This window comes from Typopeltis vanoorti, chromosome 25 (assembly GCF_054136105.1).
Source record: "Typopeltis vanoorti isolate ZY-2024b chromosome 25, IOZ_Tvanoo_1.0, whole genome shotgun sequence".
Lineage (NCBI taxonomy): Eukaryota > Metazoa > Arthropoda > Arachnida > Uropygi > Thelyphonidae > Typopeltis > Typopeltis vanoorti.
Genome location: NC_143573.1, coordinates 36,547,783 through 36,573,706, shown reverse-complemented (window position 1 = coordinate 36,573,706; position 25,924 = coordinate 36,547,783). Strand labels below are relative to the sequence as shown.

The 25,924-nt window shown below is 35.1% G+C and overlaps 1 protein-coding gene across 2 annotated transcripts in view; it reads right to left on the bottom strand.

Annotated features, from left to right (window-relative positions):
• Window positions 1-25,924, bottom strand: part of LOC150092667 (putative protein tag-52) — a 177,256-nt gene that overhangs the window by 119,163 nt on the left and 32,169 nt on the right. For both annotated transcript variants that reach the window (XM_090414638.1, XM_090414639.1), the window contains 2 exons: window positions 19,024-19,190; window positions 10,097-10,306 (listed from right to left, as the gene is read on the bottom strand). In XM_090414638.1, the coding sequence (XP_090270764.1) occupies window positions 10,097-10,306; window positions 19,024-19,190 (377 nt within the window). The remainder of the gene's footprint in view (window positions 1-10,096; window positions 10,307-19,023; window positions 19,191-25,924) is intronic.

The following is a 25,924-nucleotide window of genomic DNA, read 5'->3' as shown; positions in this document are numbered from 1 at the left end:
AAGGTCTGCAATCCACATACTTGCAATCTATCCTCATAATCTAAACAGTAATATGTAAAAAATTGTTTTTTAACTCTTTCAGGAAAATATGTATGTTAAAATAAATATTTGTAAATTACATTTTAATAAAAAAAAAACTTGGAAATTATAGCAACAGATAAAAAAAAAAAATTAAAAATGCATTTTGTTTTCTGGAAATCTGCTCAGAAAACTAAATAATTAGCACTCAACTATCCATTACATTTTAATAAAAATTTCACAATTAGAACAAAAATTTAAGTATAAAAATGAAAAACTCATATTTTTTTTAAATAAAAAATATTAAATTGTCATACAAAACAACACATTGACCTATTTCAACTTTTTCAATGATACAAATTCTGTATTCAACTCGGTAAATTTTAAATTTCAGATGGACAGATTGGATTCGTTTTTGTTGGAAAGATTCAACTAGTCTGTTTTTAATAAGAAGAATTGTTCAAAGTTCTGAAATCTCAAAGCATGCATGTCTAGGTACCCATGGATGTAATTAGTAGATGTGACCATAAACTGTGTTTTCTTGTATTTCTTTTTCACTAAGCTGCTACCCCTCATGATATATACTGATAAATACACCAAATACACACACACACACACACACTTGATATATCCCGAGTAATACTCGAGGGTAAAGGGAGTTCAATACTTTATTCACATGTACATATTTGAACATGGGAAACAAGTAATGAACCAGAAAATAACTTTTTTTTGCAAAAACTTTTTCTTGTGAAAATCTGATTAAAAAAACTTGTTGAATTGCTACTTGACCCATGATCTTCCTCAGAAAATCAGAGTTAAGCATATCTGACCAAGATTTTTAATGCATTCCATAAGAAAAATCACAGTAACAAGATGTCCACATAACATGACAACCACTGTACAAGATTATTTGGAAAAAATAGGAAGATCTGTCTGAAATTCAATCCAGCAAGAATTTTAGAAGATACACAGAATACTGAGAATCTCTGCTGCCTTTACCATTTGCATACATAAACCATATTTTTCTGTGGTGGTTGTTTTCAAAGTTATGATTATCACTTTTTAAGAATGAGTGATGGTTTCTTCAGACAGGGTTTTCAATACTCATCATCATCATCAAATTCCTGCCATGTACCCTCAAGGGGTGTACAGGATATGATAGTACTACATGAAAAATTTACATCATTACTAAGTTGCTATCTACAATTTTCCTCCTAATCAGTCTGTCACTTGTCAAGACTCCAATATTATCATTATCAGATCTTATATTTCTATCGTCTAAGGCACTTTGTACTGTATCAATCCACCTACATCTTGGTCTTCCTCTGGGTCATTTTCCTACCAACCTTGCAGAGAACACTTGTTTTGCTAATCTTTCCTCGCCCATTCTGTTTAAGTGATCGTACCACCTGAATTAGCTCTGTTAATGCATTCCTGGAAGCTGACAATGTCAAGTTCTTTCCTAATATCCTCGTTTCTAATATGATATTGCCATTGATGCCATCTGTTCAGTCCCCTAATCTTTCTCAGGACTCTCATATCTGCGGTCTCTAGTCTTTGGTCAGATGTTTTACTTCTGACCCAGCTCTCAGATCCATAAGTTAAAACTGGTTTGAACGCTGTCTTGTATACAACTAATTTTTTTTTTTTTCCAAATAACGAAACCTGTGGTGATCATAATTAAAAGAAACACGTATTAACCACAGTGAAATTATTTAATTGTAAATATTTCATCCTAAGTATCTTAGCACATGAAGAAGGTTAATTTTATCTAGAAACAGTTGTAATTCATGTTCGCTTCAACTTTACGTTAGAAAAAGAATCTCCACAGGGTATCTCCTTTTTGGATTTACACATCCAAAGAAAAGAAGACTGTTTCATCGCCACGTCTGTCTTTCGCAAGCCTACATTCTCAGGTCACTACATTCACAATTCTTCCGCTCATCATCTATTTAAGAAATCTGGCATTATTAAATCACTAGTATCCAGAGCACACAACTTCTGCTCCTCTGAAGAATCTTTAAACCAGGAATTAGAAGTTATCAAAAATACAGCCATCCTAAACGGATATAATCCAAAAACAACTCAAAAAATTATCAGTCACTTCTCTACACATCAAACCAGACAGGAAGAAGTCCCTAGGATTCCCATACCTTACGTCAAAGGCATCCCCAAACGTCTTTCTAAAATTATTAATAAATACAATTTTGCCACTACTTACAAACCTATCAACCAAATTTACAACTTGTTACCTTCTCCTAAGGACAAACTCTCACCTTTAATGTTGCCTGGCGCTTATGAAATTCCATGCTCATGCAAATTGTCTTACATTGGACAGACAGGTAGGTCCGTTCAGAAACGCATCTCGGAACATCAAGACCACGTTCGTCTTTTTAAACCGCAGAAATCTGGCCTCTCTCAACACGGAATTGAAAATCCAAACCATAGGATACATTGGGAAAAGTCTAAACTTTTACATAGATCTTTATATAAACATGAATGTTTATACAAAGAAAGTTCTGAAACCCTACTACACAGACCAAACTTAAACCGCAAAGACGTTCTTACTATTCCTGAAGTATGGGAAATTGTCATACAAAATTGTGTTAAATAATTATTTATTTATTTTTTTAATTTCTGTAGCACATTACGCACATTTAACGAGATTCTATTGTAATCATGCGCCCTAACTAATTGTTAATCCTATTATTGTTTTAAACTACTGTACTGATGATGTCCTAAGATGCTTAGGATGAAATATTTACAATTAAATAATTTTCACTGTAATTAACACGTGTTTCTTTTAATTTTAATTAGCTAATTTCTCTCTTATTCCATATGAATTTATTCAATTGACTCCATATCATATCAGCTTTGTTGATTATGTTGTTTATTTCCATATTTAATTTACCATCTTCACTAAAAATCGTGCCTAAAGTAGCTGAAATGTTTTACTTGTTCCACAGGTTCTCCGTTCACAACACAGTTGATATTTTCAACTATTCTGCATATTTTCATTGTCTTTTTTTTTTATTGCTGACCTTCCTGCAATATCTATTACAACAGTTATTCAATTTAGTCAGGAAATCTTGCAGACTTGTAGCAGATTTATTTAGAAGTATAACATCTTCCGCATAAAGCAAAGAGCCGACATTAACATCTCCAATTTTGATATCAGGTTTAATACCACTTTCCTTCATAATGTGATCCATACAGATAATGAATAACAGAGGGGATAATGTACATTCTTGTCTCACACCAGATTTAACATTAAACCATCTTCCTGTACTTCCTTCAATTCTGACTGCTGACTTACAACTCAAATAAAGACTAAGTATTGCTTGATATAATGTCCCATTGACAGCATATAACCGTAGCGTTTTGAATAGCTTCTCACTTAGCACCTTGTCACATGCCTTTTCCAGATCGATGAAACTTAAATACAGATCTTTGTTATATTCCCATGATTTCTCTATTTGTCGTAAAGTGAAGATCTGATCCTGATAACCTCTATTTGGCCTGAATCCAGCTTGTTCTGCATCAAGCTTTTCTTCCACAATTCTTCTCAACCTTTTCTCAAGTATACTTGCATATATCTCTCCAGGGAAATACCTCTGTAATTCTCACATTGTTTTATTTCCCTTTTTATATATGGGTACAATGAGAGCCCTACTCCAATCATCAGGAATTTATCCCTCTGTCCAGGCCTACTGAACTATGCAGTGCAGCCAGTGAAAGACTTTTATACCACCATACTTCAGCATTGGGGTGCTTAAGGGTCAAAGCTGTATAACTGAGAGGAGACCTCCACATAGCCTTTAAAGGAATGCGGAGAACCGACCAGGGCTTCTGACCTAATGTCCAATCCTCACCTTCTCGTGGTGCACCCTTTTGGGTATCTACTTTGATATTGAACGAACGAGGATGGGCTGGCAATTTGGGATGCCAGCCCATCCTCGTTGTATTCTTATTGGTTAAACCAAAATAAAAAATGATAGCACAATATGACAAAATTTCATGCCGGCTGGGGTGTCGCCCGGTTAAACAAGGCCCCCGTTGTCTTCGCCAGGGAACCAGGGCGAACAGCGAAAAGTCAGCTACTGAAACAAATCTGAAAACAAACCCCAACTCAACATCGCCAGAGTTAAAGATCGGTACTATCAACATAAAAAGCCTCAATGGCAAAGAAATGGAGCTATCCGGGGAATTAGATAAGTACCAGATCGACATAATAGGGGTGACCGAAACAAAAAAGACAAAAACTGGTGAGATCTTTCTGAGCAATAAATACAAAATGTTATATTCAGGCAATGACAATCAAGGAAAAGAAGGAGTAGCCATAGTATTCAACACAAAATACGAGGCTAATCTTCTTGAATGGCAGTCAGTCTCAACTAGAGTAATGTGGGTAAATATGAGAATGGGGAACTGGACAATGAGACTTATTTGTGCCTATGGTCCCACAGAAGGTTCTACTAAGGTAGAAGTGGAGGAATTTTTTGAGGCTTTAGAAAAAGCAACTGAAACAATGAAAAATTGGTCCTTGTTGGGGATCTAAATAGCAGAGTAGGAAATGATTGTGAGACATTCAAAAATATTTTGGGAAAATTTGGAGAAAAGAGCAAAGCTAATAATAATGGCAAATATCTGTTGGATTTCCTCAGGACATGGACTGGTTATTACTAATACCATGTTCCAACATAAAAATGTGCACAAATTCACATGAAGAGAAGAGGCTAGGAATAAGATAAGTCTCATTGACTATGTTATTGTTGATAGTGATGTTTTCTCCATGGTGTAGGACACCAGAGTGTACAGAGGATTTGAAATTGGAAGTGATCACCATTTAGTCTTGAGCAGGATAAAATTGAATTTCATATTGAAAAGAATAACATGTAAGAAAGTTTTAAAGCAAATAAAAATTGAGCAGCTCTCAGATGTGAACTGTAGACTAAAATACAGAAAGATTATTGGAAAAAAAATGAAAGAGTTTGAGAACAGGAATCAAACCTTGGAGATTCAGTGGCAAACTCTGAAGAAAACATTGACTGATTCTGCCAGAGAGGCATGTGGTGAGGTTGTGTGCAAGGATAAAAAAAATCAGAACTCCCTGGTGGACACAGGAAGTTAAAGAGGCAGTGAAGGAAAAGAAGAAAGCATATCAAAAGTATCTGGCAAATAAGTCAGCTTTTACTCTTACAGAATACAGAGACAAATGTAAGAAAGCTAAACAGTGTGTTAAACTAGCTAAACAAAAGTCATAGGAGGACTTTGGCAAGAACATAGAAAATAAATATCAAGTAGGTGGCACAATATTCTGGAGGTTGTTGAAGAAGCTTTGGAATGGAGGAAAGAGTGCTGTAAAAGGAGTTAGAGATGATAAAGGTGACATGAAAACAGGAGAAAAAGATATCCTTAAAGTATGGAGTAATTACTTTGAAAAACTGCTAAATGAAACAAGCAGTAATGACAGCATAGTGATAAAAAATACTGACCAGGCATGCAGTCAGGAATACATATCCATACTTGAAGTAAAAAAAGCCATCAAAGGCTTGAAATGTGGAAAGGCAGCAGGAGTAGATGATATTCGACCAGAAATGCTGAAGTATGGTGGTATAAAAGCCTTACAGTGGCTGCACTGCATAGTTCAGAAAGCCTAGACAGAGGGATGAATTCCAGATGATTGGAGTAGAGCTCTCATAGTACCCATATATAAAAAGGGAAATAAAACTGAATGTGAGAATTACAGAGATATTTCCCTACCGAGTGTTCCTGGCAAGATCTATGCAAAGTATACTTGAGAAACGGTTGAAAAAATTGTGGAAGAAAAGCTTGGTGAAGAACAAGCTGGATTCAGGCCAAATAGAGGCTGTCAGGATCAGATCTTCACTTTACGACAAATAGTCGAGAAAGCATGGGAATATAACAAAGATCTTTACTTAAATTAACGGGATATTAAATCCCGCATAGTTTTAAAACCGAATAAGAAACTCAAAGATCGGAATCAGAGAGTTTCTTGCCGATTATAGTAAACTATAAAGTATCGGCGACACTAGCGTTAGCCAATGCAAGTGATCCTAGTACGTAGTACAATACCAGGGCAACTCGTTGGAGGGAGTTCAGATCGATAATGTAAAAACACATTTCCTAGGAAATGTATGCTGTTATTACATTATGGAGGGAGGTCACTACCCAGACCGGTTTCAGCCTTTTTTGAGGCTTCATCAGTGAGTAGCTAGACCTAATACCAAAGTGTATAGCAAAAAGAACTTATGTACTCTGCGAACGAGTTTTCCAAACAGGTGCAACCATTAAGTTATTTAAGTATAAAGAGCTAATAAGCTTCATTTCGGCAATGAAAACATTACTTAAATTAAGAGGATATTAAATCCTGCATAGTTTTAAAACCGAATAAGAAACTCAAAGATCGGAATCAGAGAGTTTCTTGCCGATTATAATAAACTATATTGTACTACGTACTAGGATCGCTAGCATTGGCTAACGCTAGTGTCGCCGATACTTTATAGTTTACTATAATCGACAAGAAACTCTCTGATTCCGATCTTTGAGTTTCTTATTCAGTTTTAAAACTATGCGGGATTTAATATCCCCTTAATTTAAGTAATGTTTTCATTGCCGAAATGAAGCTTATTAGCTCTTTATACTTAAGTAACTTAATGGTTGCACCTGTTTGGAAAACTCGTTCGCAGAGTACATAAGTTCTTTTCGCTATACACTTTGGTATTAGGTCTAGCTACTCACTGATGAAGCCTCAAAAAAGGCTGAAGCCGTTCTGGGTAGTGACCTCCCTTCATAATGTAATAACAGCATACATTTCCTAGGAAATGTGTTTTTACATTATGGAAAATACCTAAGAATAGCGATCTGAACTCCCTCCACCTTTGCAACGAATTGCCCTGGTATTGTACTACGTACTAGGATCACTTGCATTGGCTAACGCTAGTGTCGCCGATACTTTATAGTTTACTATAATCGGCAAGAAACTCTCTGATTATGATCTTTGAGTTTCTTATTCAGTTTTAAAACTACGCGGGATTTAATATCTCCTTAATTTAAGTAATGTTTTCATTGCCGAAATGAAGCTTATTAGCTCTCTATACTTAAATAACAAAGATCTGTATTTAAGTTTTGTCGATTTGGAAAAGGCATATGACAAGGTGCCAAGAGAGAAGCTATTCAATAAGCTGCAGTTATATGGTGTCAATGGGGCAATATATCAAGTAATACTTAGTCTTTATTTGAGTTGTAATTCAGCAGTTAGAACTGAAGGAAGTACAGGAAGATGGTTTAATGTTAAATCTGGTGTGAGAAAAGGATGTACATCATCCCCTCTGTTATTCATTATCTATATGGATCACAATATGAAGGAAAGTGGTATTAAACCTGATATCAAAATTGGAGATGTTAATGTCAGCTCTTTGCTTTATGCGGATGATGTTATACTTCTAAATAAATCCGCTACAAGTCTGCAAGATTCTCTGACTAAATTGAATACTGTTGTAATAGATATTTTATGAAGGTCAGCAATAAAAAGACAAAGACAATGAAAATAGGCAGAATCATTGAAAATGTCAACTGTGTTGTGAATGGAGAACCTGTGGAACAAGTAAAACATTTCAGCTACTTAGGCACAATTTTTACTGAAGATGATAAATTAAATATAGAAATAGACAACAGAATCAGCAAAGCTGGTATGGTGGGAAGTCAATCGAATAAATTCATATGGAATAAGAGAGAAATTAGTCCGAACACTAAATTAGCTGTATACAAGACAGTGTTCAAACCAGTTTTAACTTATGGATCTGAGAGCTGAGTCAGAAGTAAAACACATGACCAAAGACTAGAGACCGCAGATATGAGAGTCCTGAGAAAGATTAGAGGCGTGAACAGATGGCATCAATGGCAATATCATATTAAAAACGAGGATATTAGGAAAGAACTTGACATCGTCAGCATCCAGGAATGCATTAGCAAAGAGCTAATCTCAGGTTGTATGGTCAATTAAATAGAATGGGAGAGGAAGATTAGTAAAACAAGTGTTCTCTGCCAGTTTGGCAGGAAAACAACCCAGAGGAAGACCAAGATATAGGTGGATTGATACGGTACAAAGTGCCTTAGGCGATAGAAATATAAGATCTGATAATGTTGGCGTCTTGACAAGTAACAGACTGATTTGGAGGAAAATTGTAGATAGGAAGTTAGTAATGATGTAATTTTTTCATGTAGTACTGTGATATCTTGTACACCCCTTGAGGGTACATGGCAGGAATTTGATGATGATACTTCAGCATTTCTGGTCGAATATCATCTACATCAAAGTAGGATATTTTCTACTTCAAGTATGATATGTATTCCTGACTATGCTTGTTAAGTGTTTTTTACCACTGTTATATCACTTCTTGTTTCATTTAGTAATTTCTCAAAGTAATTACTCCATAATTCAAGGATATCTTTTTCTCCTGTTTTCATGTCACCTTTATCATCTCTAAGTCCTTTTACAGCATTCTTTCTTCAATTTCTTAGCTTCTTCAACAACCTCCAGAATATTTTACCACCTTCTTGATATTTATTTTCTATGTTCTTGCAAAAGTCATTCCATGACTTTTGTTTAGCTTTCTTACATTTCTCTCTGTATTCTCTAAGAGCACAAGCTGACTTATTTGCCAGGAACTTTTGATATGCTTTCTTCTTTTCCTTCACTGCCTCTTTAACTTCCTGTCCACCATGGAGTTCTGATTTTTCTATCCTTGCAGACAACCTCACCACATGCCTCTCTGGCTGAATCAATCAATGATTTCTTCAAGGCTTGTCACTGAATCACCAAGGTTTGGTTCCTGTTCTCAAGCTCTTTCATTTTTTCTTCAATAATCTTTGTTTATTTTAGTCTACTGTTCACACCTGAGAGCTGATCAACTTTTATTCGCTTTAAAACTTTCTTACATGTTATTCTTTTCGATATGAAATTCAATTTTATCCTGCTCAAGACTAAATAGTGGTCACTTCCAATTTCAAATCCTCTGTACACTGTGGTGTCCTGCACCAGGGAGAAAATATCACTATCAATAATAACATAGTCAATGAGACTTTTCTTATTCCTTGCCTCTTCTCTCCATGCTAATTTATGCACATTTTTATGTTGGAACATTTGTTAGTGTTAACCAGTCCATGTCCTGAGTAGAAATCCAACAGGTATTTGCCATTAGTATTTGCTTTGCTCTTTTCTCCAAATTTTCCCAAAATATTTTTGTATGCCTGACAATCATTTTCTACTCTGCTATTTAGATCCCGAACAAGGACCAACTTTTCCTTTTTCATTGTGTCAGTTATTTTCCCTAAAGTCTCAAAAAATTCCTCCACTTCTACCTTACTAGAACCTACTTTTGACTGCCTGCCATTCAAGAAGATTAGCCTCATATTTAGTGTTGAATACTATGGTTACTCCTTCTTTTACTTGATTGTCATTGCCTGAATATAGCATTTTCTATTTATTGCTCAGAAAGATCTCACCAGTTTTTGTCTTTTTTGTTTCGGTCACCCCTATTATGTCGATCTGGTACTTATCTAATTCCCCGGATAGCTCCATTTCTTTGCCATTGAGGCTTTTTATGTTGATAGTACCGATCTTTAACTCTGGCGATGTTGAGTTGGGATGTGTTTTCAGATCTGTTCCAGTAGCTGACTTTTCGCTGTTCGCCCTGGTTCCCTGGCGAAAATAAAGGGGGCCTTGTTTAACTGGGCGATGCCCCAGCCGGCATGAAATTTTGTCATGTTGTACCATCATTTTGTATTTTGGTTTAACCAATAAGAATACAATTTGGTCGGCTAAATCCCAAATTGCCAGCCTATCCTCGTTCGTTCAGTATCCAGGTAGATACCCAACATGGTGCACCACGAGAAGGTGAGGATTAGACATTAGGTCATAAACTCTGGTCAGTTCTCTGCATTCCTTTAAAGGTTAAGCGGAGGTCTCCTCTCAGTTATATAGCTTTGACCCTTATACTTACGCACACAAATTCTACAGCTGAATATAATATAATTAAAGCTTAACAGTACTTACCATAATGATTGCACTAGTTTGTTCTACATATTTGCTATATGTAATATACAGTTGTAAAGAAGGTACAATATGCATAACAACTTCTGCAACAGAACATTCTTTGCTTAACTTCTCAACAATAACCTGATGATTAAGTTGCATATCTAAAATAACAGCATTAAGCTGATGTCTAGGCACTTCCTGTCTTTGAAGTAATGGATGATGAATATACTATAAAAAGAATAATGGTAATAAATAAAATGTTCATTACATGCTTATAATACATCAATTAATTTGCTGAAAAGCCATTATTAAAAATAAAGGTAGAAATTCTATAACAAACAAATTTTCGAGCAATCTCAATTTGAAGATTGAATTCTCTAAGGAGAGAAAAGTGGCGATGCATTATGCTTAGAACTTTTAATTTTTAGTGATTCTTTACCAACAAAATTGACAGTAAGAGAATTCTTATGTAATAGCCTGATATCTATTATAATGCAAGTTTCCCCTCATACAGATTTTGACAGGCAGGAGCTGGATTGAAGTTTATATGTAACAGCTATTTTATAAAAACAATCACAATCATTCAGTGTGTATAAGCTTGAAAATTAGCATAAGGAAAGATAAACAATGTTATGCATGCTGTCTTATGCTATTCTAATTAAAACCAGTTGGTCTCATTTTTATGTTATTGCACTTATTTCTGTCTTCTCTGATAATATAGTGAATTCCTAATTTAATGAATCTCTGAGCAAATTACTTTTATGTATATGCCATATTGAAGTTTCACTAATAGTGGTTTTGCAAAATTACATTCAGACACCATTCTTCTTATTAGTGTTATAAAATTAATTTTAGGAAAAAAAGATAACAGACACTGGTACAAACATTCTGGCTTATGTCTCAAACTATCAGCGTTCGGATCTAATTTATACTTTCAAAAACTCCCCAATTGTTGGACAGGTGTCTATTATTCATAGTGAAGGATTTATTGAGACACAACATACATGTTAGAATAATAAATTTACTTATCATTAAGCAAATAACATTCAATGTTTCGACCTCTGCAATGTGGTCATCCAAATTCTTGGAATAATTAATCCATCATTCTTGTGTAAAAAGAAAGGATGTGTCTATTATCTTATTTAAGAAAATAAATTTTCTGAAATAAGATATAAACATTTCAGTTTGAGAAAAAAACATTTGCATTTACACTTTTAAATTTCTCTCATTCACCAATGTTAATGACAGTTTATGAGACAAAAAAAAATTTTTTTATCTTCACTTATACTTTTAATGCAGCTTCTTTATTGTAGTCATCCCTTTTATCTTAATTTAATGGATTTTAAACATTTCAAAGAATTATTTTCTTTGAACTCCTGAATCACTTGGTGTTAAGCATGGCATGATGTTGTGAGCTGCATTGCAGTTTGGAGTGGACATATTCCAATACTAAAATATCACTCTGCAGTTTTCTGTAAGTGCTGTACTTAACTAAGTCCTTAGGAATTTTGAAACTTTTGCCAAAAACTTATTTCAATTTAATTTGTATGCAATCATAACTTATTAGTATGCTGGCAATAAATTTATATTCACATTTAGCTGTAGTCATGAAAATTTTTTCGTATACAGGTAGTTTGTATTTCGTAAAAATGTAGTTCATCCTTAGCTTCTGGATACCAGTGTACATTTACCATTCATAACTATACTTTTTAAGAAAATACAATGTATGCTGAATATTAATTATAGCTAGCTAAAAAAAAACCTAGCTGTAATTAATATACAGTATATGTTAATTTTCTTAAAGTACAGCTATAAATAGCCAATATATTTTTAAGGAAATTACAACATATACTGAATATTAATTACAATAACTTTAATACTTCCAATATTTCAGCAAAGTCAAACTACCATCATGACAGAACACAGTACAATATAAGTGCATGCAGGCAGGCAGCACTAATGCTGAAGTAAATGAGGCTGCCACGAAGGCTCATTTACCGAGCATTAGTGCTGCTGCATGCACGCATATTGTACTATGTTCTGTCATGATGGTAGTTAGACTTTGCTGAAATATTGGAAATATTAATTAAAATTATCGTAATGAATATTCTGTATACATTGTAAATTCTTTAAAAAGTAATTTGGAAGCAGTTATAAAAGTATAACTGCTTCCTTAAAGTGAGAACTATTCTTCTTCCCTTTCTTTTTCTTTAACATCTCTTACCTCTCTTGTTACTGCAATGTCTCCATCCAGATGATATACTCTTGCAAAGTACTCACTTAGTAATTCTACTATTCTGCCTGATTCAGTTACCTCCCTATCAATGGGCATTCGTTAAAATCATTCTGTCATAAACATTCTTCCACATTTCAACATAAACATAAACAAATTTCAACACACACACACACAAAAAAAACTCTTTGGGGTTCTTTTTGATCTGTACTATTAATTTCCTTTTATAATCTCCTTTAGGCTTTATTACAACATTGGTTCCCTTCTAGCCTGTGCTTTCTACTACTCATATGATGATATTCATCCATTTAACTCCCATCTGATTTATTCTCCTGACTCCAGGTACGAAGGTGGTCTGAAAAGTTCTCGGACTAACAATGAAAAAGCAAATTTATAATTTCAAAATTATTTCTATTTTTCTACATAATAAGACATTTATTCCAGCGATGCTCCAGTGCCTTTATCCCGTCCCTGTAGTGGTTCTCAGTAAGATCTGCAAAATACCCCTCTACAGCTGCAATCACCTCTTGATTCAAAGAAAAACGCTGACCAATGAGGAAGAGTTTTACTTTTGGGAAGAGACAGGAGTCAGGGGGAGCCAAGTCTGTAGAATAGGGTGGATGTTCAAACAATTCATAGTGCAGATCCCTTAATTTTCCCATTGCCAAAACACCTTTTTGGGCAGGTGCATTGTCCTGATGAAAGATGATTTTTTTCTTCTGCAAACCAAGCTATGAATTTTTTTGTATAGTCCGGTTAAGAGATCGGAATAATATTCCCTGGTTATTGTTTTACTCTTTTCAAGATAATTAATAAACAAAATGCCAAAATAAACTATGGTTAGACATTTTGGAAGCTCTGCTTCTAAAGATAAAACTTTTTTTTTTTTTTTTTTTAGCCAATAAGCATTTCACATACAATGAAATTCATCAACACCTGAAGATCATGCCCACTGCAATTCAAACCCATGATTATTGCAGCTGGAAACACTATTTGAATGGATGCCGATGGTTGGCAATTACAATAAGTTATTGACAGCTGTGATTCATGATCAATCACTTTCAGTGATGATGTAAACCAATTAGGAGAGTGAATAAACAGTATCAATAGCAGAACCATATAAAAATAAGCATATTACAAAATAAATGGACACTGTTGGCAATCAGGAATGTGTAAGCTGAGCTAATCTAAGGTGGGATCACTTAAACAGAATGGGAAGAGGAAAGATTAGCAAAACAGGTATTTTTTGCCAGGATGGCAAGAAAAACATACAAAGGAAGACCTAGAAATGCTTTAGAAGACCAAGATATAAAATGTGATATTAGGGTCCTGACAGATAAGAGATTAATTTGGAAGAAATTTGTTTCAATAGAAAGTCAGCGATGATGTAAACTCTTTTCATGTAGTACTGTCATAATATCCTGTCACCCCCTGAGGGTACATATCAGGAATGATGATAAAATAACAGTTCAGCAGAGGTGCATACAAGAAACATATTTCCTTGTGCATATCTCTTTTGACTTAGTAACAGCAGCCTCCAGAAATAGTTGTCACTAGTTAATAGCCAAACCACATCTCAACGAACATCAGGTACTTACTGGTAGAAAGGCTTATATGTTGGCTATTCATAAGTATTATTTTTGAGGAAATTACAACATATACTGAATATTCATTACAGTAACTTTAATTAATACTTCTGAGAGCATGTAAGGAACATCGCTGAAGTAAGTTGAAGCTGAAGATATCTACACAACTGAACAGAGTAGTTTTTTTTTAAAATCCTACCAATATAATAACATCATCCCAAACTACATCAAATTAAAACACTAGTTTAATTCACCAAAAGTTCTCCCCTACATAGAAGCATGCTAGCTTCGCTCATTTACTGAAATAGATTCAGGCCACTCATGTTCTCCTTGCTAACACAAACGAAGCTATTCATATGTTAGAAGAGGAGCTCACCACTATGCTGAACACTGACCTTTGGACAATCCTTTTACATGTCTTGAACACTTCAAGACACAAAGAGTTTCAAAAAATAAGATGTCAGCACATCAAGAAGTATGATAGTCAATTAAAAAACTCAGCTTTCAAGCCTTAAATAACTTCAAAAAACAGCATTGTAAATCTATCTTCCTTCACCAAGCAAGAAATGCATGGCCACTACTATGCACTTACACCTGAAAAAATTCCTGAGAAAAAATTATGAACCAAGTAGAACAAGGTATCCTTAGCTTTGTTGGTATCTACTCATATTGGCAACAACATCAGACTGGATGTAGCCAATGTACTTACACATACAAAACCACAAAAAAAGCAACCTCTCAAAGAAGCAATATGAAGCTCTATTAGAAATAAAAAACAACAACAGAATAGTAATTACAAAAGTAAATAAGGGGAATGCCACTGATTTTAAACCAAAAAAGATTACGCTGCCAAGCTTGCCAGAGATCTGTTTAGAGATCGCTCTACCTTTCTTTAGATTATGATCCCACCAATACACAGATCAGAACACTTCACAGGCTCCTTAAAAGGTCCCGTCTTGGCTAGTGGAGATCACCAATAAACTAAAACCGTATAACTCTAGATCCCATATATACAAGGGGAAATATAGTTTGTAAACCTATATATATCAAAAATCCATAAATAAAGTATGCCATTACATCTCATTGTGGATAGCATTAATTTAGCCACATACAAATTAGCCAAACATTAAGCCAAAGTGCTCTCTCTCACAATATATTGGCAACAGCACTCCACACAAAAAATTCTGCCTGCTTTAAAGCCAGTCACAGTATAGAAAACCTCACACTCCAACACACTGACATAATGGTCAGTTTTGATGTCTCCACTCTATTCACTAATGTCCCTTAAAGACACCTTAGACCTTATCAAAACTATATTTCCTCTTGATATTTCAGCCCTGTTTTAGTTCACCATGAACTCTGGCTATTTCGTTCAGCAAGGGAAATTCTACAAATAGATTGAGGGAATAGCTATGAATTCCCCACTTTCTCCTCTCCCCTGGCCAACTATTTCATCAACAACTTTGAAGAGAAAGTGTTAAACTCTGCCCCACATAAACATGGAAAACTATTATAAGAACTGGAGTAAATAGGAATGGATATGAAGCTAGTAATATGGATAAGGGGGTGGCTGACAGACAGACACCAGGAAGTAGTATATCTGTCATTCTCAATCCAGGAGAATGAGGGTGACTAGTGGAGTACCCCAGGATTCTGTTCTAGGGCCACTACTCTTTAATTTGTATATCGATGATATAGGGAAAGATTTAAAAGGGGGACATTCAAGTCGTTTGCTGATGATGCAAAATTAGGGAGGACAAAAGGTGATGTATATACCCTGAATGATAATTTAAATAAATTGGCATTGTGGGTAAAAGATAATGATTGTCAATTTAATGTTACAAAATATAAGGATATGCACTATGGGTTGAAAAGGCTACATGCTGGGTACCACATTGATAGTACTGAATTGCAGGAAATTGATGAGGCCAGGGACTGAGGGTAATTGTGGACAGAAAATTGAAGTTCAGAGAGCATATTACAAAAGTTGGTAAAAATTCAAAGGATTACTTGGATGTTGAAAAACATGCTAACAAGTAGAGATAGGAAAATTATTCCTCATTATGAAGATATGATTCGGCTGCATCTTTTGACTACTGTGCACAGATTGAGTTACCGGGTTTTCTTGGGGATCAGGAGGTGGTAAAGAAGATTCTGAGATAAGTAATCAAGCTGGTGACAGGTCTATGGAATGCTGCCTACGAGGATAAACTGAAAGTGTTCATCATCATCATCATCAAATTCCTGCCATGTACCCTCAAGGGGTGTACAGGATATGACAGTACTACATGAAAAAATTACATCATTACTAACCTCCTATCTACAATTTTCCTCCAAATCAGTCTGTTACTTGTCAAGACTCCAACATTATCAGATCTTATATTTCTATCGTCTAAGGCACTTTGTACCGTATCAATCCACCTATATCTTGGTCTTCCTCTGGGTCGTTTTCCTGCCAACCTGGCAGAGAACACTTGTTTTGCTAATCTTTCCTCTCCCATTCTATTTAAGTGACCATACCATCTGAGATTAGCTCTGCTAACGCATTCTTGGATGCTGACAATGTCAAGTTCTTTCCTAATATCCTCATTTTTAATATGATATTGCCATTGATGCCATCTGTTCACGCCTCTAATCTTTCTCAGGACTCTCATATCTGCGGTCTCTAGTCTTTGGTCAAGTGTTTTACTTCTGACCCAGCTCTCAGATCCATAAGTTAAAATTGGTTTGAACACAGTCTCGTATACAGCTAATTTAGTGTTCCGACTAATTTCTTTCTTATTCCATATGAATTTATTCAATTGACTTCCCACGATACCAGCTTTGCTGATTCTGTTGTCTATTTCTATATTTAGTTTACCATCTTCAGTAAAAATTGTGCCTCCAAAAACTGAAAGTGTTTGGGTGTTTAAAAAAGTCTAGCTGGTAGGCAGAACAGAGGCGACATGACAGAAACTTATAAGATATTAAAAGGGTTTTATAAAATTGACACAAAGGAAATTTTTCAATATGTGACATATAGAGAACTAAGGGACAACAGTGGAAGTTGTGTAAGTGTGGGGCTAACTAAGGATGTGTGGACTAGATTTTTTGCATGGACAGTGGTGAATGAGTGGAATGGATTATCAGAATTAGTTGTGAATGTCCTGAGAGTGAATGAATTTAAGGAAAGGTATGATAGGTTTTGTGTTGATAATCCTATAAATCCAATAAAAATGTGGGTCTCCAGACTTCATGGATACTCATACTGTATAATAATAAGAAACCTACAAGTTGGCTATATTATGTAGATGTGTTCTACATTTGACCACATAGCCTGGATACTCTCAACATCTTCATAACACACCTAAACAATCAACACATTGCAGGATCCAGTTCACCTTAGAAAAGAACACTCTCTTAGCACAATGATTACATGCCAACCTGATGGATCCCTGACACTATTTACAGAAAACCAACACATACAGCTGGATACATTCACAAGCAGTCATCCCCCCCACTCTCAGTGATATATAGGATTTTTATAATCCTATATAACAGGACAAAATTAATCAGTTTTGATAACAATGCCCTAACTGCTGAACTTTTTTTTTTATGTTGTGCCCACACACAAGAGGTTGGTTGGTTGATCAACCTATAGTACATTATAGTAAGCCCACACTTGTGAGAGCTTTGCTTGGTGACTTGTCATGAACAGTCGATTCATGCTGAAGGGGGGAAACCAATGAAGGATATACGAATTGGTCGCTAAAACATGCAAAAATCACATGCTTTCTTGTCTGTCACTGTAGTAGTAGTAGCTTGATTTTTGTTGCTTTTTTGCATTAATTTTTTTATTATTAATTTGTATGAATGATCCAGTACAGTCAACAAGTTCTAGTATTAAACCTTTCAGTAGCTCTTGCAAAAGAATATTGAATAATGTGCTGACATTCTGTGAAAAAGAAGCGTTAGAAGGCGGTTCCTTGTTCCCCTTTCTCAAGTCATAAAACGTGCAAGTACAATTGCGGGGTATCGGAATTGACTGTTAAAAGAATTCGAAGGGAATCAAAAGATGAGTTTTTTTCCCTTTTCTTTTCCTTTCTCTCCATGTAAATTTATGCACATCTTTATGTTAGAACATAATAGTAACAGATACTTTCCATTAGTATTGCTATTTTCTTCAAATTTTCTAAAAACATTTCTATATGTCTAATGTTTGAATACCATCTTGAAGATGGTAGATGATGTCATTAGATGACATCAAACACTTTTGATGTCATCTACCTTCTCTAATGACATGAAAATTTCCTTTATTTCTTCCTTAGTAGAAACTTTTGTGGGACCATAGGCACAAATAACTCTCATTGTTCATTACTCCCCTTTTGATGTTTATCCACATCACTCTACTTGAAATTATGTGCTATTCAAGAAGGTTATCGCTGTATTTAGTATTCTAAAGCTACTCTTTCCTTTCCCTGATCATTATTGCTTGAATAGAACATCTTGTATATGTTATTTAGAAGAATCTTTCCTATTTTTGTTTCAGTAACACCAATTGCATTCACAACATACTTCATTTTTCTACCAGTTCTGATTCTTTTTTGTTGGTACTTCTTGCCATGATAGTGACTATCTTGAATTCTGCTATGTTGAGTTCTGTGTGTAGTTTGTTCCAGAAGCTGACTTTTCACTTTGTCCTGATTCTCTGACAATAATAGCAGGGTCTTATTTAACCAGACAGCATCTCAGCTGGCATGACATTTCATCTTGTTATATCATCATTTGTCTTTCTGGTTCAAGCCAATATAGAACATAATTTGTTTGACTAAATCCCAAACTGCCAGCTCACCCTCATTCATTTGGTATTCATGTAGATACATACTAACAGAGTACATCACAAGGAGGTGAAGACTGAACATTAGGTCAGAGGCACTAGTCAGTTTCCACATTAAGTCAGTTTCAAGCTTAACCATATGAAATCTTTGTTGGCATTTTAAGATGATCTGTTTATTTAAATCTCACTGCTAAAAGTGTAAAATAAATTATTATACATAAGTCAAAAACAATTCTATTCATCAGCATAAATCATTCTTTCTTCTTCTCCTTCCCTCAAAAGAAGTATTAAATATGTAAGAATTTATTACCTTTTGGAGTACTTCAAGATTCTGGAGATAAGTTTGTTCAGAAGACAGCAGCTCTTTCAAAATTTTCTGTTGGCATTCAGTTTTTGTACTCAACATTTCAGATTCTTCCTTGTTATTTCTTGCCATACATAATTTTTCATCATCAACAGCATTTAAAGCTGAAAGAACTATTTTTGAAGAAAATAAACAATAACTTGTAATAAATTTAGAAAATATATAGGGAAAGCTTCCAAACTTTAGAAGCTGATTCACAAGTTATTTGTAAGCAAATTGCTTGTGAATCATGCCTAAATCCAAATTCTACTAATATGAAGATAATGTAATTTTAAGAGAAAACTATAATACCATGATTAAATGTTTATTTCAAAATGAGAAATTACAAAGCATTATTATATCAGGAAACTTACTCTGAAGTTGAAAAAAAATTAAGAAATGAACATAAATGAAGTTCTTATAACAGTTGCTCAAAATGTGTGCCTTATTTGCTTTCAATGCCTTATATTGCATGAAGAATATTATTTTAAGTTTTCTGATTAATATCCATTCAGAAACAACACATTTTCTGCAGTCAACAATGCAAAATAAAAATTTTATTGGGGACAACACAAGTGGGGAAAATAACCATCAGTATTTTTCAACTGTTGCACTGGTGCTGCTATTACAAAAACAGCAAACAATGTGGATATCATTTTATTTTTGATTTGAAAACTCAGATGAAATCTTTTTCAGTAAAAGCAGTTTAATGGTCAACACAATAAATATACAATAGAACACTGTTTACAAGCTGCAAGAATGAGACTACATAATCAGACGATACTACATGCACAGACAGGCAGTGTTGCACTTACTAGAAGACTAGCAGCAGAATAATGAAATGACTATAATTGCCTGACTATCTGTTATTGAACACTTGTTAATTCTCTCTCTCCCTCCTTACAATAACTCAAGGAATTAACTCCTGAAGTTTGACAGAATTCAACCTGAAGCATCCTGTATAATTTTAAAATAATTAAATTCTAAAAAAATTAGTTCTGTCATGAAACCATTATTCAAATAATTGTAAATATTTTACTGAAGAGTTCTGGTTAGTGTGTTTTTGGACTGATAAATTGTAACTACTGAAGAGGCAACATGAGGTGAGAGAGAGAGAGAAAGAAGAAAAGAAATTTCACTGAAAATAAGAAAGGTATTTAAACAATTATACTGATCTTTTATGTATATAATACTTTGTTAAAAAGCAATTTATATTACTGCTATACTTTAGATATGCTATTTCAATGTCTTTGTAAAATAAATGACAGGATATCGAAAATTGAAACAACTGTTTCATGGAGTTTTCTCACACTTAAGTATAACATTAATGACAATTAACTGTCTGTGCCATACGAAACATGATGAATTTCTTTGCAAAGTCTAACAAAAAGTGAATGAAAAATAATTTTCACTTATTGAAATGCACACACACACACAAAAAAAAAAAACTAAAACTCTTTTTCTTGAGGAACTGTGTGCACCAGGAGGAATTAGGTTTTAATCTTTTGTGCATTTTGACAAATAAAAATTATTTCTCAGTCATTTTTTTTAGACACTAAGGAAATTCATCATGTTTCATATGGCACAGGCAGTTCATTAAGTAATTCATAAGCAGCTATGAGTTACTTAAAATTAAACAGTAAGATCATGAGGTGAATGTATTACGCCTACCAAAGAATATGTATATGTACAGCACAGAGATGTAGATGTTTATCTTAAACATCTGTGCTTAGGGCATAAGCATCAGACGTTTGAACAAAAAGTGAAAAGTAACTTTTTTTTCAGAAACAAATTTTTCCCTTGAAATCACAGTTCATTACTTAACCTAATAATCTTGCATCATCCTAAGATCTCATAAAACATATTTCATATATAAAAAAATGAGTAAAGTACTGAGGCTACTTTACTATCCCTATCCCCTTTGTGACTCCCACCCATGAAAGGTTGTAAACCGTAATTCATTAGTACAGCAGGCAGATACAAAATTTTATATTTTTAAAAATTTTTACAGTCTTGAAACAACCAAACATGGAACTTCTTTAAGCCACTAGTAAGTGGAAGGGGGGGGGGTCTTACATTGAGCAATGAAATTCCCCTACCACTAAAGACAATCTAAAAGATCCACCTAAGGTGCAATTGAAACCAGCAGCCAATTGATTGGAGAGTAGATATGTTAATCACTCAACCAACCAGGCTGACAAATAAAAATTGATATTTTAATTCTTAATGGTACTACTATTATGATATTGCTCAAATTCAAGAGGAATTTATTCTCAACAATTAAAACAATGTCAACCAAGAAACTACATCTAAATTGCAGCAAACTTAATGCTTCTGCATTACTTAACAATTTTATATGAGATGTTTTTTTTTATGAGATATTGATTTGTTAAAGTAGGTAAAACAAACAACTAGCAAATAAATAACTAGTTAAACCCTGGTTGAACAACACAACACAATCTATAGCAATGGCTGTGTTACCGTCTACCTCCTAATTTACAACCCCATCTTCCATTCTGGTCAAACTATGTAGAAAATGTCAAGTAATCTTAAAAAAAAAACTATTCCATATATGGATGAAAATGGTTGAACAATATGCTCTATGAAGGTGTTTTGAGGTGGCATTCCCCCCACCAACAACAATCTCCATTTCATTGTAGTTCAATTAGGTTAAATTTCCCAAGACGACCTATAGCAATTAATAGCTACATTCTAAATGACAATGATGCAACTTGTAGCCTGTTCCTGAACAACTTCCAACCATTTCTCCTACATTTCAATCTAGGACCACATCTTTCAGAGAACTTTTAAACAATGTTAGAAATAGCTATATTCCAACTCCAGCTGAAATTTCAATTTGGATATGATGCAAGTTCCTGCTTTTAGTCTTTGCAAAATCAATTTCAGATGTACGTTAATAATTCATTTCCAATTATTTCAAATTTAGCAAAGACAGAAAAGGAAGATTTCAAGGAAATCCAACTGAGCTGCGATATACTTGTCTTGGACAGTCTTTATACACTTGGAATACAAAGGCTTTGGAGATGAGAGTTTAGGCTTGCAGAGTGTTGTTGCTCTGGGAGTTGTGGTGGTTTGTTTTTTGTAAAGTTTGCCAAGTGAGAAGGAGGAATGTAATGTACTGTTGTCAGCAAAACCATGTATTGGATTGGGTCAACTGGAGCAGGTCATTGATGTATAGAAGAAACTGGATGGGCGAGAAGACAGAACCATGTGGGACCCCAGCATTAGTTGCATAGTTAGAAGATATAAAATCGTCAACTATCACATGTAATGTGCATCCGGTGAGAAAACTGGCAACCCAGTTGCAGAAGTCATGGGACAGACCAATGATGGAAGTTTACTTAATAATCTCTTGTGCCAGACCCAGTCAAAAGCCTTGGAAATATCTGATGCAATCACTTGAGATTTGCCAAACTTTTCCATAGTGACATAGGAACTAATGGAAAAATTATTTAGCCAATGCTGAACAGCATTGGCTGAATTGCTGACAGATACAAAAAGATACATGGGCTAATGCTACCACCCATGTTGGACGTGGGCTAATTTCCAGGGTATAGGATAGATGCCTGTGGAGTAAGAGAGCATAAACAGGTGACATAGAATAGGAGTCAACTCTGGTGCACAAATCTTCAGGACAATTGGAGGAATGCCATCAGGGCCAGGCAACATTTTCGTATCTAAGTTGAACAGGATTTTTCTGATCACTTTCTGGTGAAAGGTCAGAGAGCAGGTATTGAGTGCTAGGTGTTTGGAATGATTTGGGAACATTTACTAAAATCATCTATTTGAGGCATTTGAGGAAAATAATAATGCCAGGAGATTAGTTTTCTCTGTGGGTGTGATGCAATAGACCTATTTGGATGCAGGAGTAGGGGTAACAGTGTTGAACAAAAGGTGTGGCCAACTGCTTTAGTCAGAGACCAAAATGCATGGCTGCCATTTGAGCACAATGCAAGTTTCCTGCTTTGGCTCTTTGGAAATTGGTTTTTAATGCATTGATGATTTTCTCACAGCTGTTTCAGGCGATGGTGTAAGTGGTGAGAGAAGGCAGAGTTCTTGATAATAGCCAGTTGCAGTATGCTTGGTTCTTCATTTGTACAGGCCTTGGAACATCTTCTGGAGAACCATAGCTTATGGAAATTTAGCGTGGAAAGGTTAATATTGTGCTTTCATTCCAGAGAGGATTACTCCCGTGATGTGTTCACCACATTTGCTTGGGTTAGACAACTGAAAGCAATAATCAAAACCATGGAAATGAGGCATAGAAATCTCAAAGGTAATCCTACTTGGCTTTCTTATAATGCCAGACAATTATTGGTTGAGAATGGCTATGGGGTGTTGCTCGGTGGGGAAAGAGATAAGCACAAGGTTGTGGTCCGAATTACCTAAGGGCGATGCTGGAATTATTTGGTACGTGAACAATTTGCATAAGGTCATTTGTAATAGCAAATGTCTCAGCATCTCTACTTACTTGGTCTATGCAGTTGGAGAAGGAAAGCCAGTTGGTATTGTGTAGTGATATCACTGAGAAAGTGAATCTCACTACTAGGAAATCCAGATTCAAGGACATCAACTTTCAAAAAAAGAAATCAAAGAGTTCCAAAGTGGTCAGTGACATTGGGAGAGCCATATATATAGCATATATAGCATATGAATTTGATGGAGTGGGAGCAGAGAGATTTTCATTCAAAGTAGATTGTGACCGGGAGATTCTATGTTGATGTTCTCTAGCATGGTATGTCAGAGTGAACATATGCACAAATGCTGCACTTGAGCTGAAAGGAGTCAAAGAATGTATTTGGAGAAGTTCAGATGAGTAGTACTTGGAGAAATTGGGGTTTGTTTCAAGAAAAGCAGGTAGTTTTTTTGAACACTGGAGGTAGACGTGGACACTGTTGAGGTTGGGACAGACACCATGTATTTGTAAAGTGGGTCTCTGAAAGTGTCTGTGGGGTTTGTTGTTTACTGAACAGATCACATACGCACATTCTCTATGCAGTACTTGTACTTTGGTTTTCAAGTTGGCTGTTAACACTACTCGATTTTTGCACAAGAATTCCTCTTTTGTGGTCAATGTACCATGTTTTGTCGCTGTTTAGTTGTTTTTCTTTCATTTGTTTGTGCTGAGTAAAGGTAAGGTCAAGCCTGGCTCGCATATGTGATTGGACAGTACCGACTTAGAGGTTGTTCACAGCCACCATTAGTTCTGATACGCTTGCCAGTGTCACAGGTTACTTTCACCAGTTGCAGGAAAGTTGTCCCATCCCTTTTTTTTTGCTCATAAGTCTGAAGTGGTGGAGTCTGGTGATTCTGCTGCAGTTGAAACTGGATTAAGCCATTAGTTTGGTGGTGTCTTCCTTCAGTGTGTCATTGCTTTTGGTGTAGAAGTTCAAGATAATGGAGTTATATTTTATGTTTTTAAGCCTTGATCGAGTCATGCACTGTTGACTCGATGAGGCAATAGAGCTGGCTGGTAATGGTAGTGGGTGATTTTCTGACTAAGCGCTGATCATGGATCTGTACTAACTTGGCTTCAATGAATTGGATTTTGCAGAAGATGTGGTTGATAGCAGTGAGGTGCTACTCCAAACTTTTAATGCATTTTTTTAAGTTTAGGAACTGTTTCACTAAAAAAAGGCACAGTGGGCAGAAGAAATGCTTGTTCAAATTCACAAGTTATGCCAATTCGTTGATCTTTATCATGACCCCTGGTGACAGAAATCACATAAAGGCCTTTTTTTTTGTGTCCGCAACATGCTAGCATTGTTGGATTTATCAGTGCTGAATGGCTGCACTGTTAGATATGCCTGGCATACTCTGTTGTCATTGGGCTTTTCTGCAGCATCTTTGCTTTTTACGGTAGACAATAGTGGATGCTTGCATGCGGCCAATATCATACAAATAAAAAACTGTTATGGGAACATTTAAGGAATGATTATGGGTTTCACTGTGATATTAATCCTTTTGAGAATTGCCTCTATGATTTCACTTGGAGAAATTTAAGTAGGAAATTACTTTTAAAAACAAAAACGAGACACGTTTACCTCAACTTATTCCAAAGCAAAGCTCCTTCCAGGATTGCTGCTGTTGTGAGTGAACATTGCAGTATATTTGAACTATGATAAGAAAAGTGTTTTTAAATGGTGCGCTGTGACTTTTTATCATAAATTATGCTACATTTTTTCATGCAGGATACAAGTGTCCTTCTGCTTCTGAAAATGGGTTTATAAAGAGGCACACATCAGTGGAATGGAATGCGTTGTGAATGTGAAAGCAGTGAATGAATTGTGAAAATTGTTTCATGTATGCACTGAAAAATGTGAAAGATTTGTGGACTGTTAGAGTGAACATAAAGGAAAGCATTAATGTATGTGAAAATATATTGATAGGTTAGAGCGATCAGAAATGGTAACTAGAAATGGTAACTTCTACTACAGTCTGGGGACTGTAGTAGAAGAGCTTAAGCAAGAATGTGTAAAAATGAAAAGTGAAATGATACACCTGAAGGGTGAGATTAAACACCTAAACAATAGATTAGCTGATGAATGAGGAGGAAGTTAGTGTCATGAAGAAAGAGCCAAAGGATAATAGTATATCATTGTATGGGGATTCGATCATTAGATGTGTCATGATTAATAAAAATACATAAAACATGCATGCTTTCCTGGAGGAAAGCTTAAGCTCTTCTACTACAGTCGGGGGACTGTAGTAGAAGAGCTTAAGCAAGAATGTGTAAAAATGAAAAGTGAAATGTGCTAATCTATTGTTTATCATCAGCTAATCTATTATTAAACACCTGTTTAGGTGTTTAATCTCACCCTTCAGGTGAGATTAAACACCTAAACAA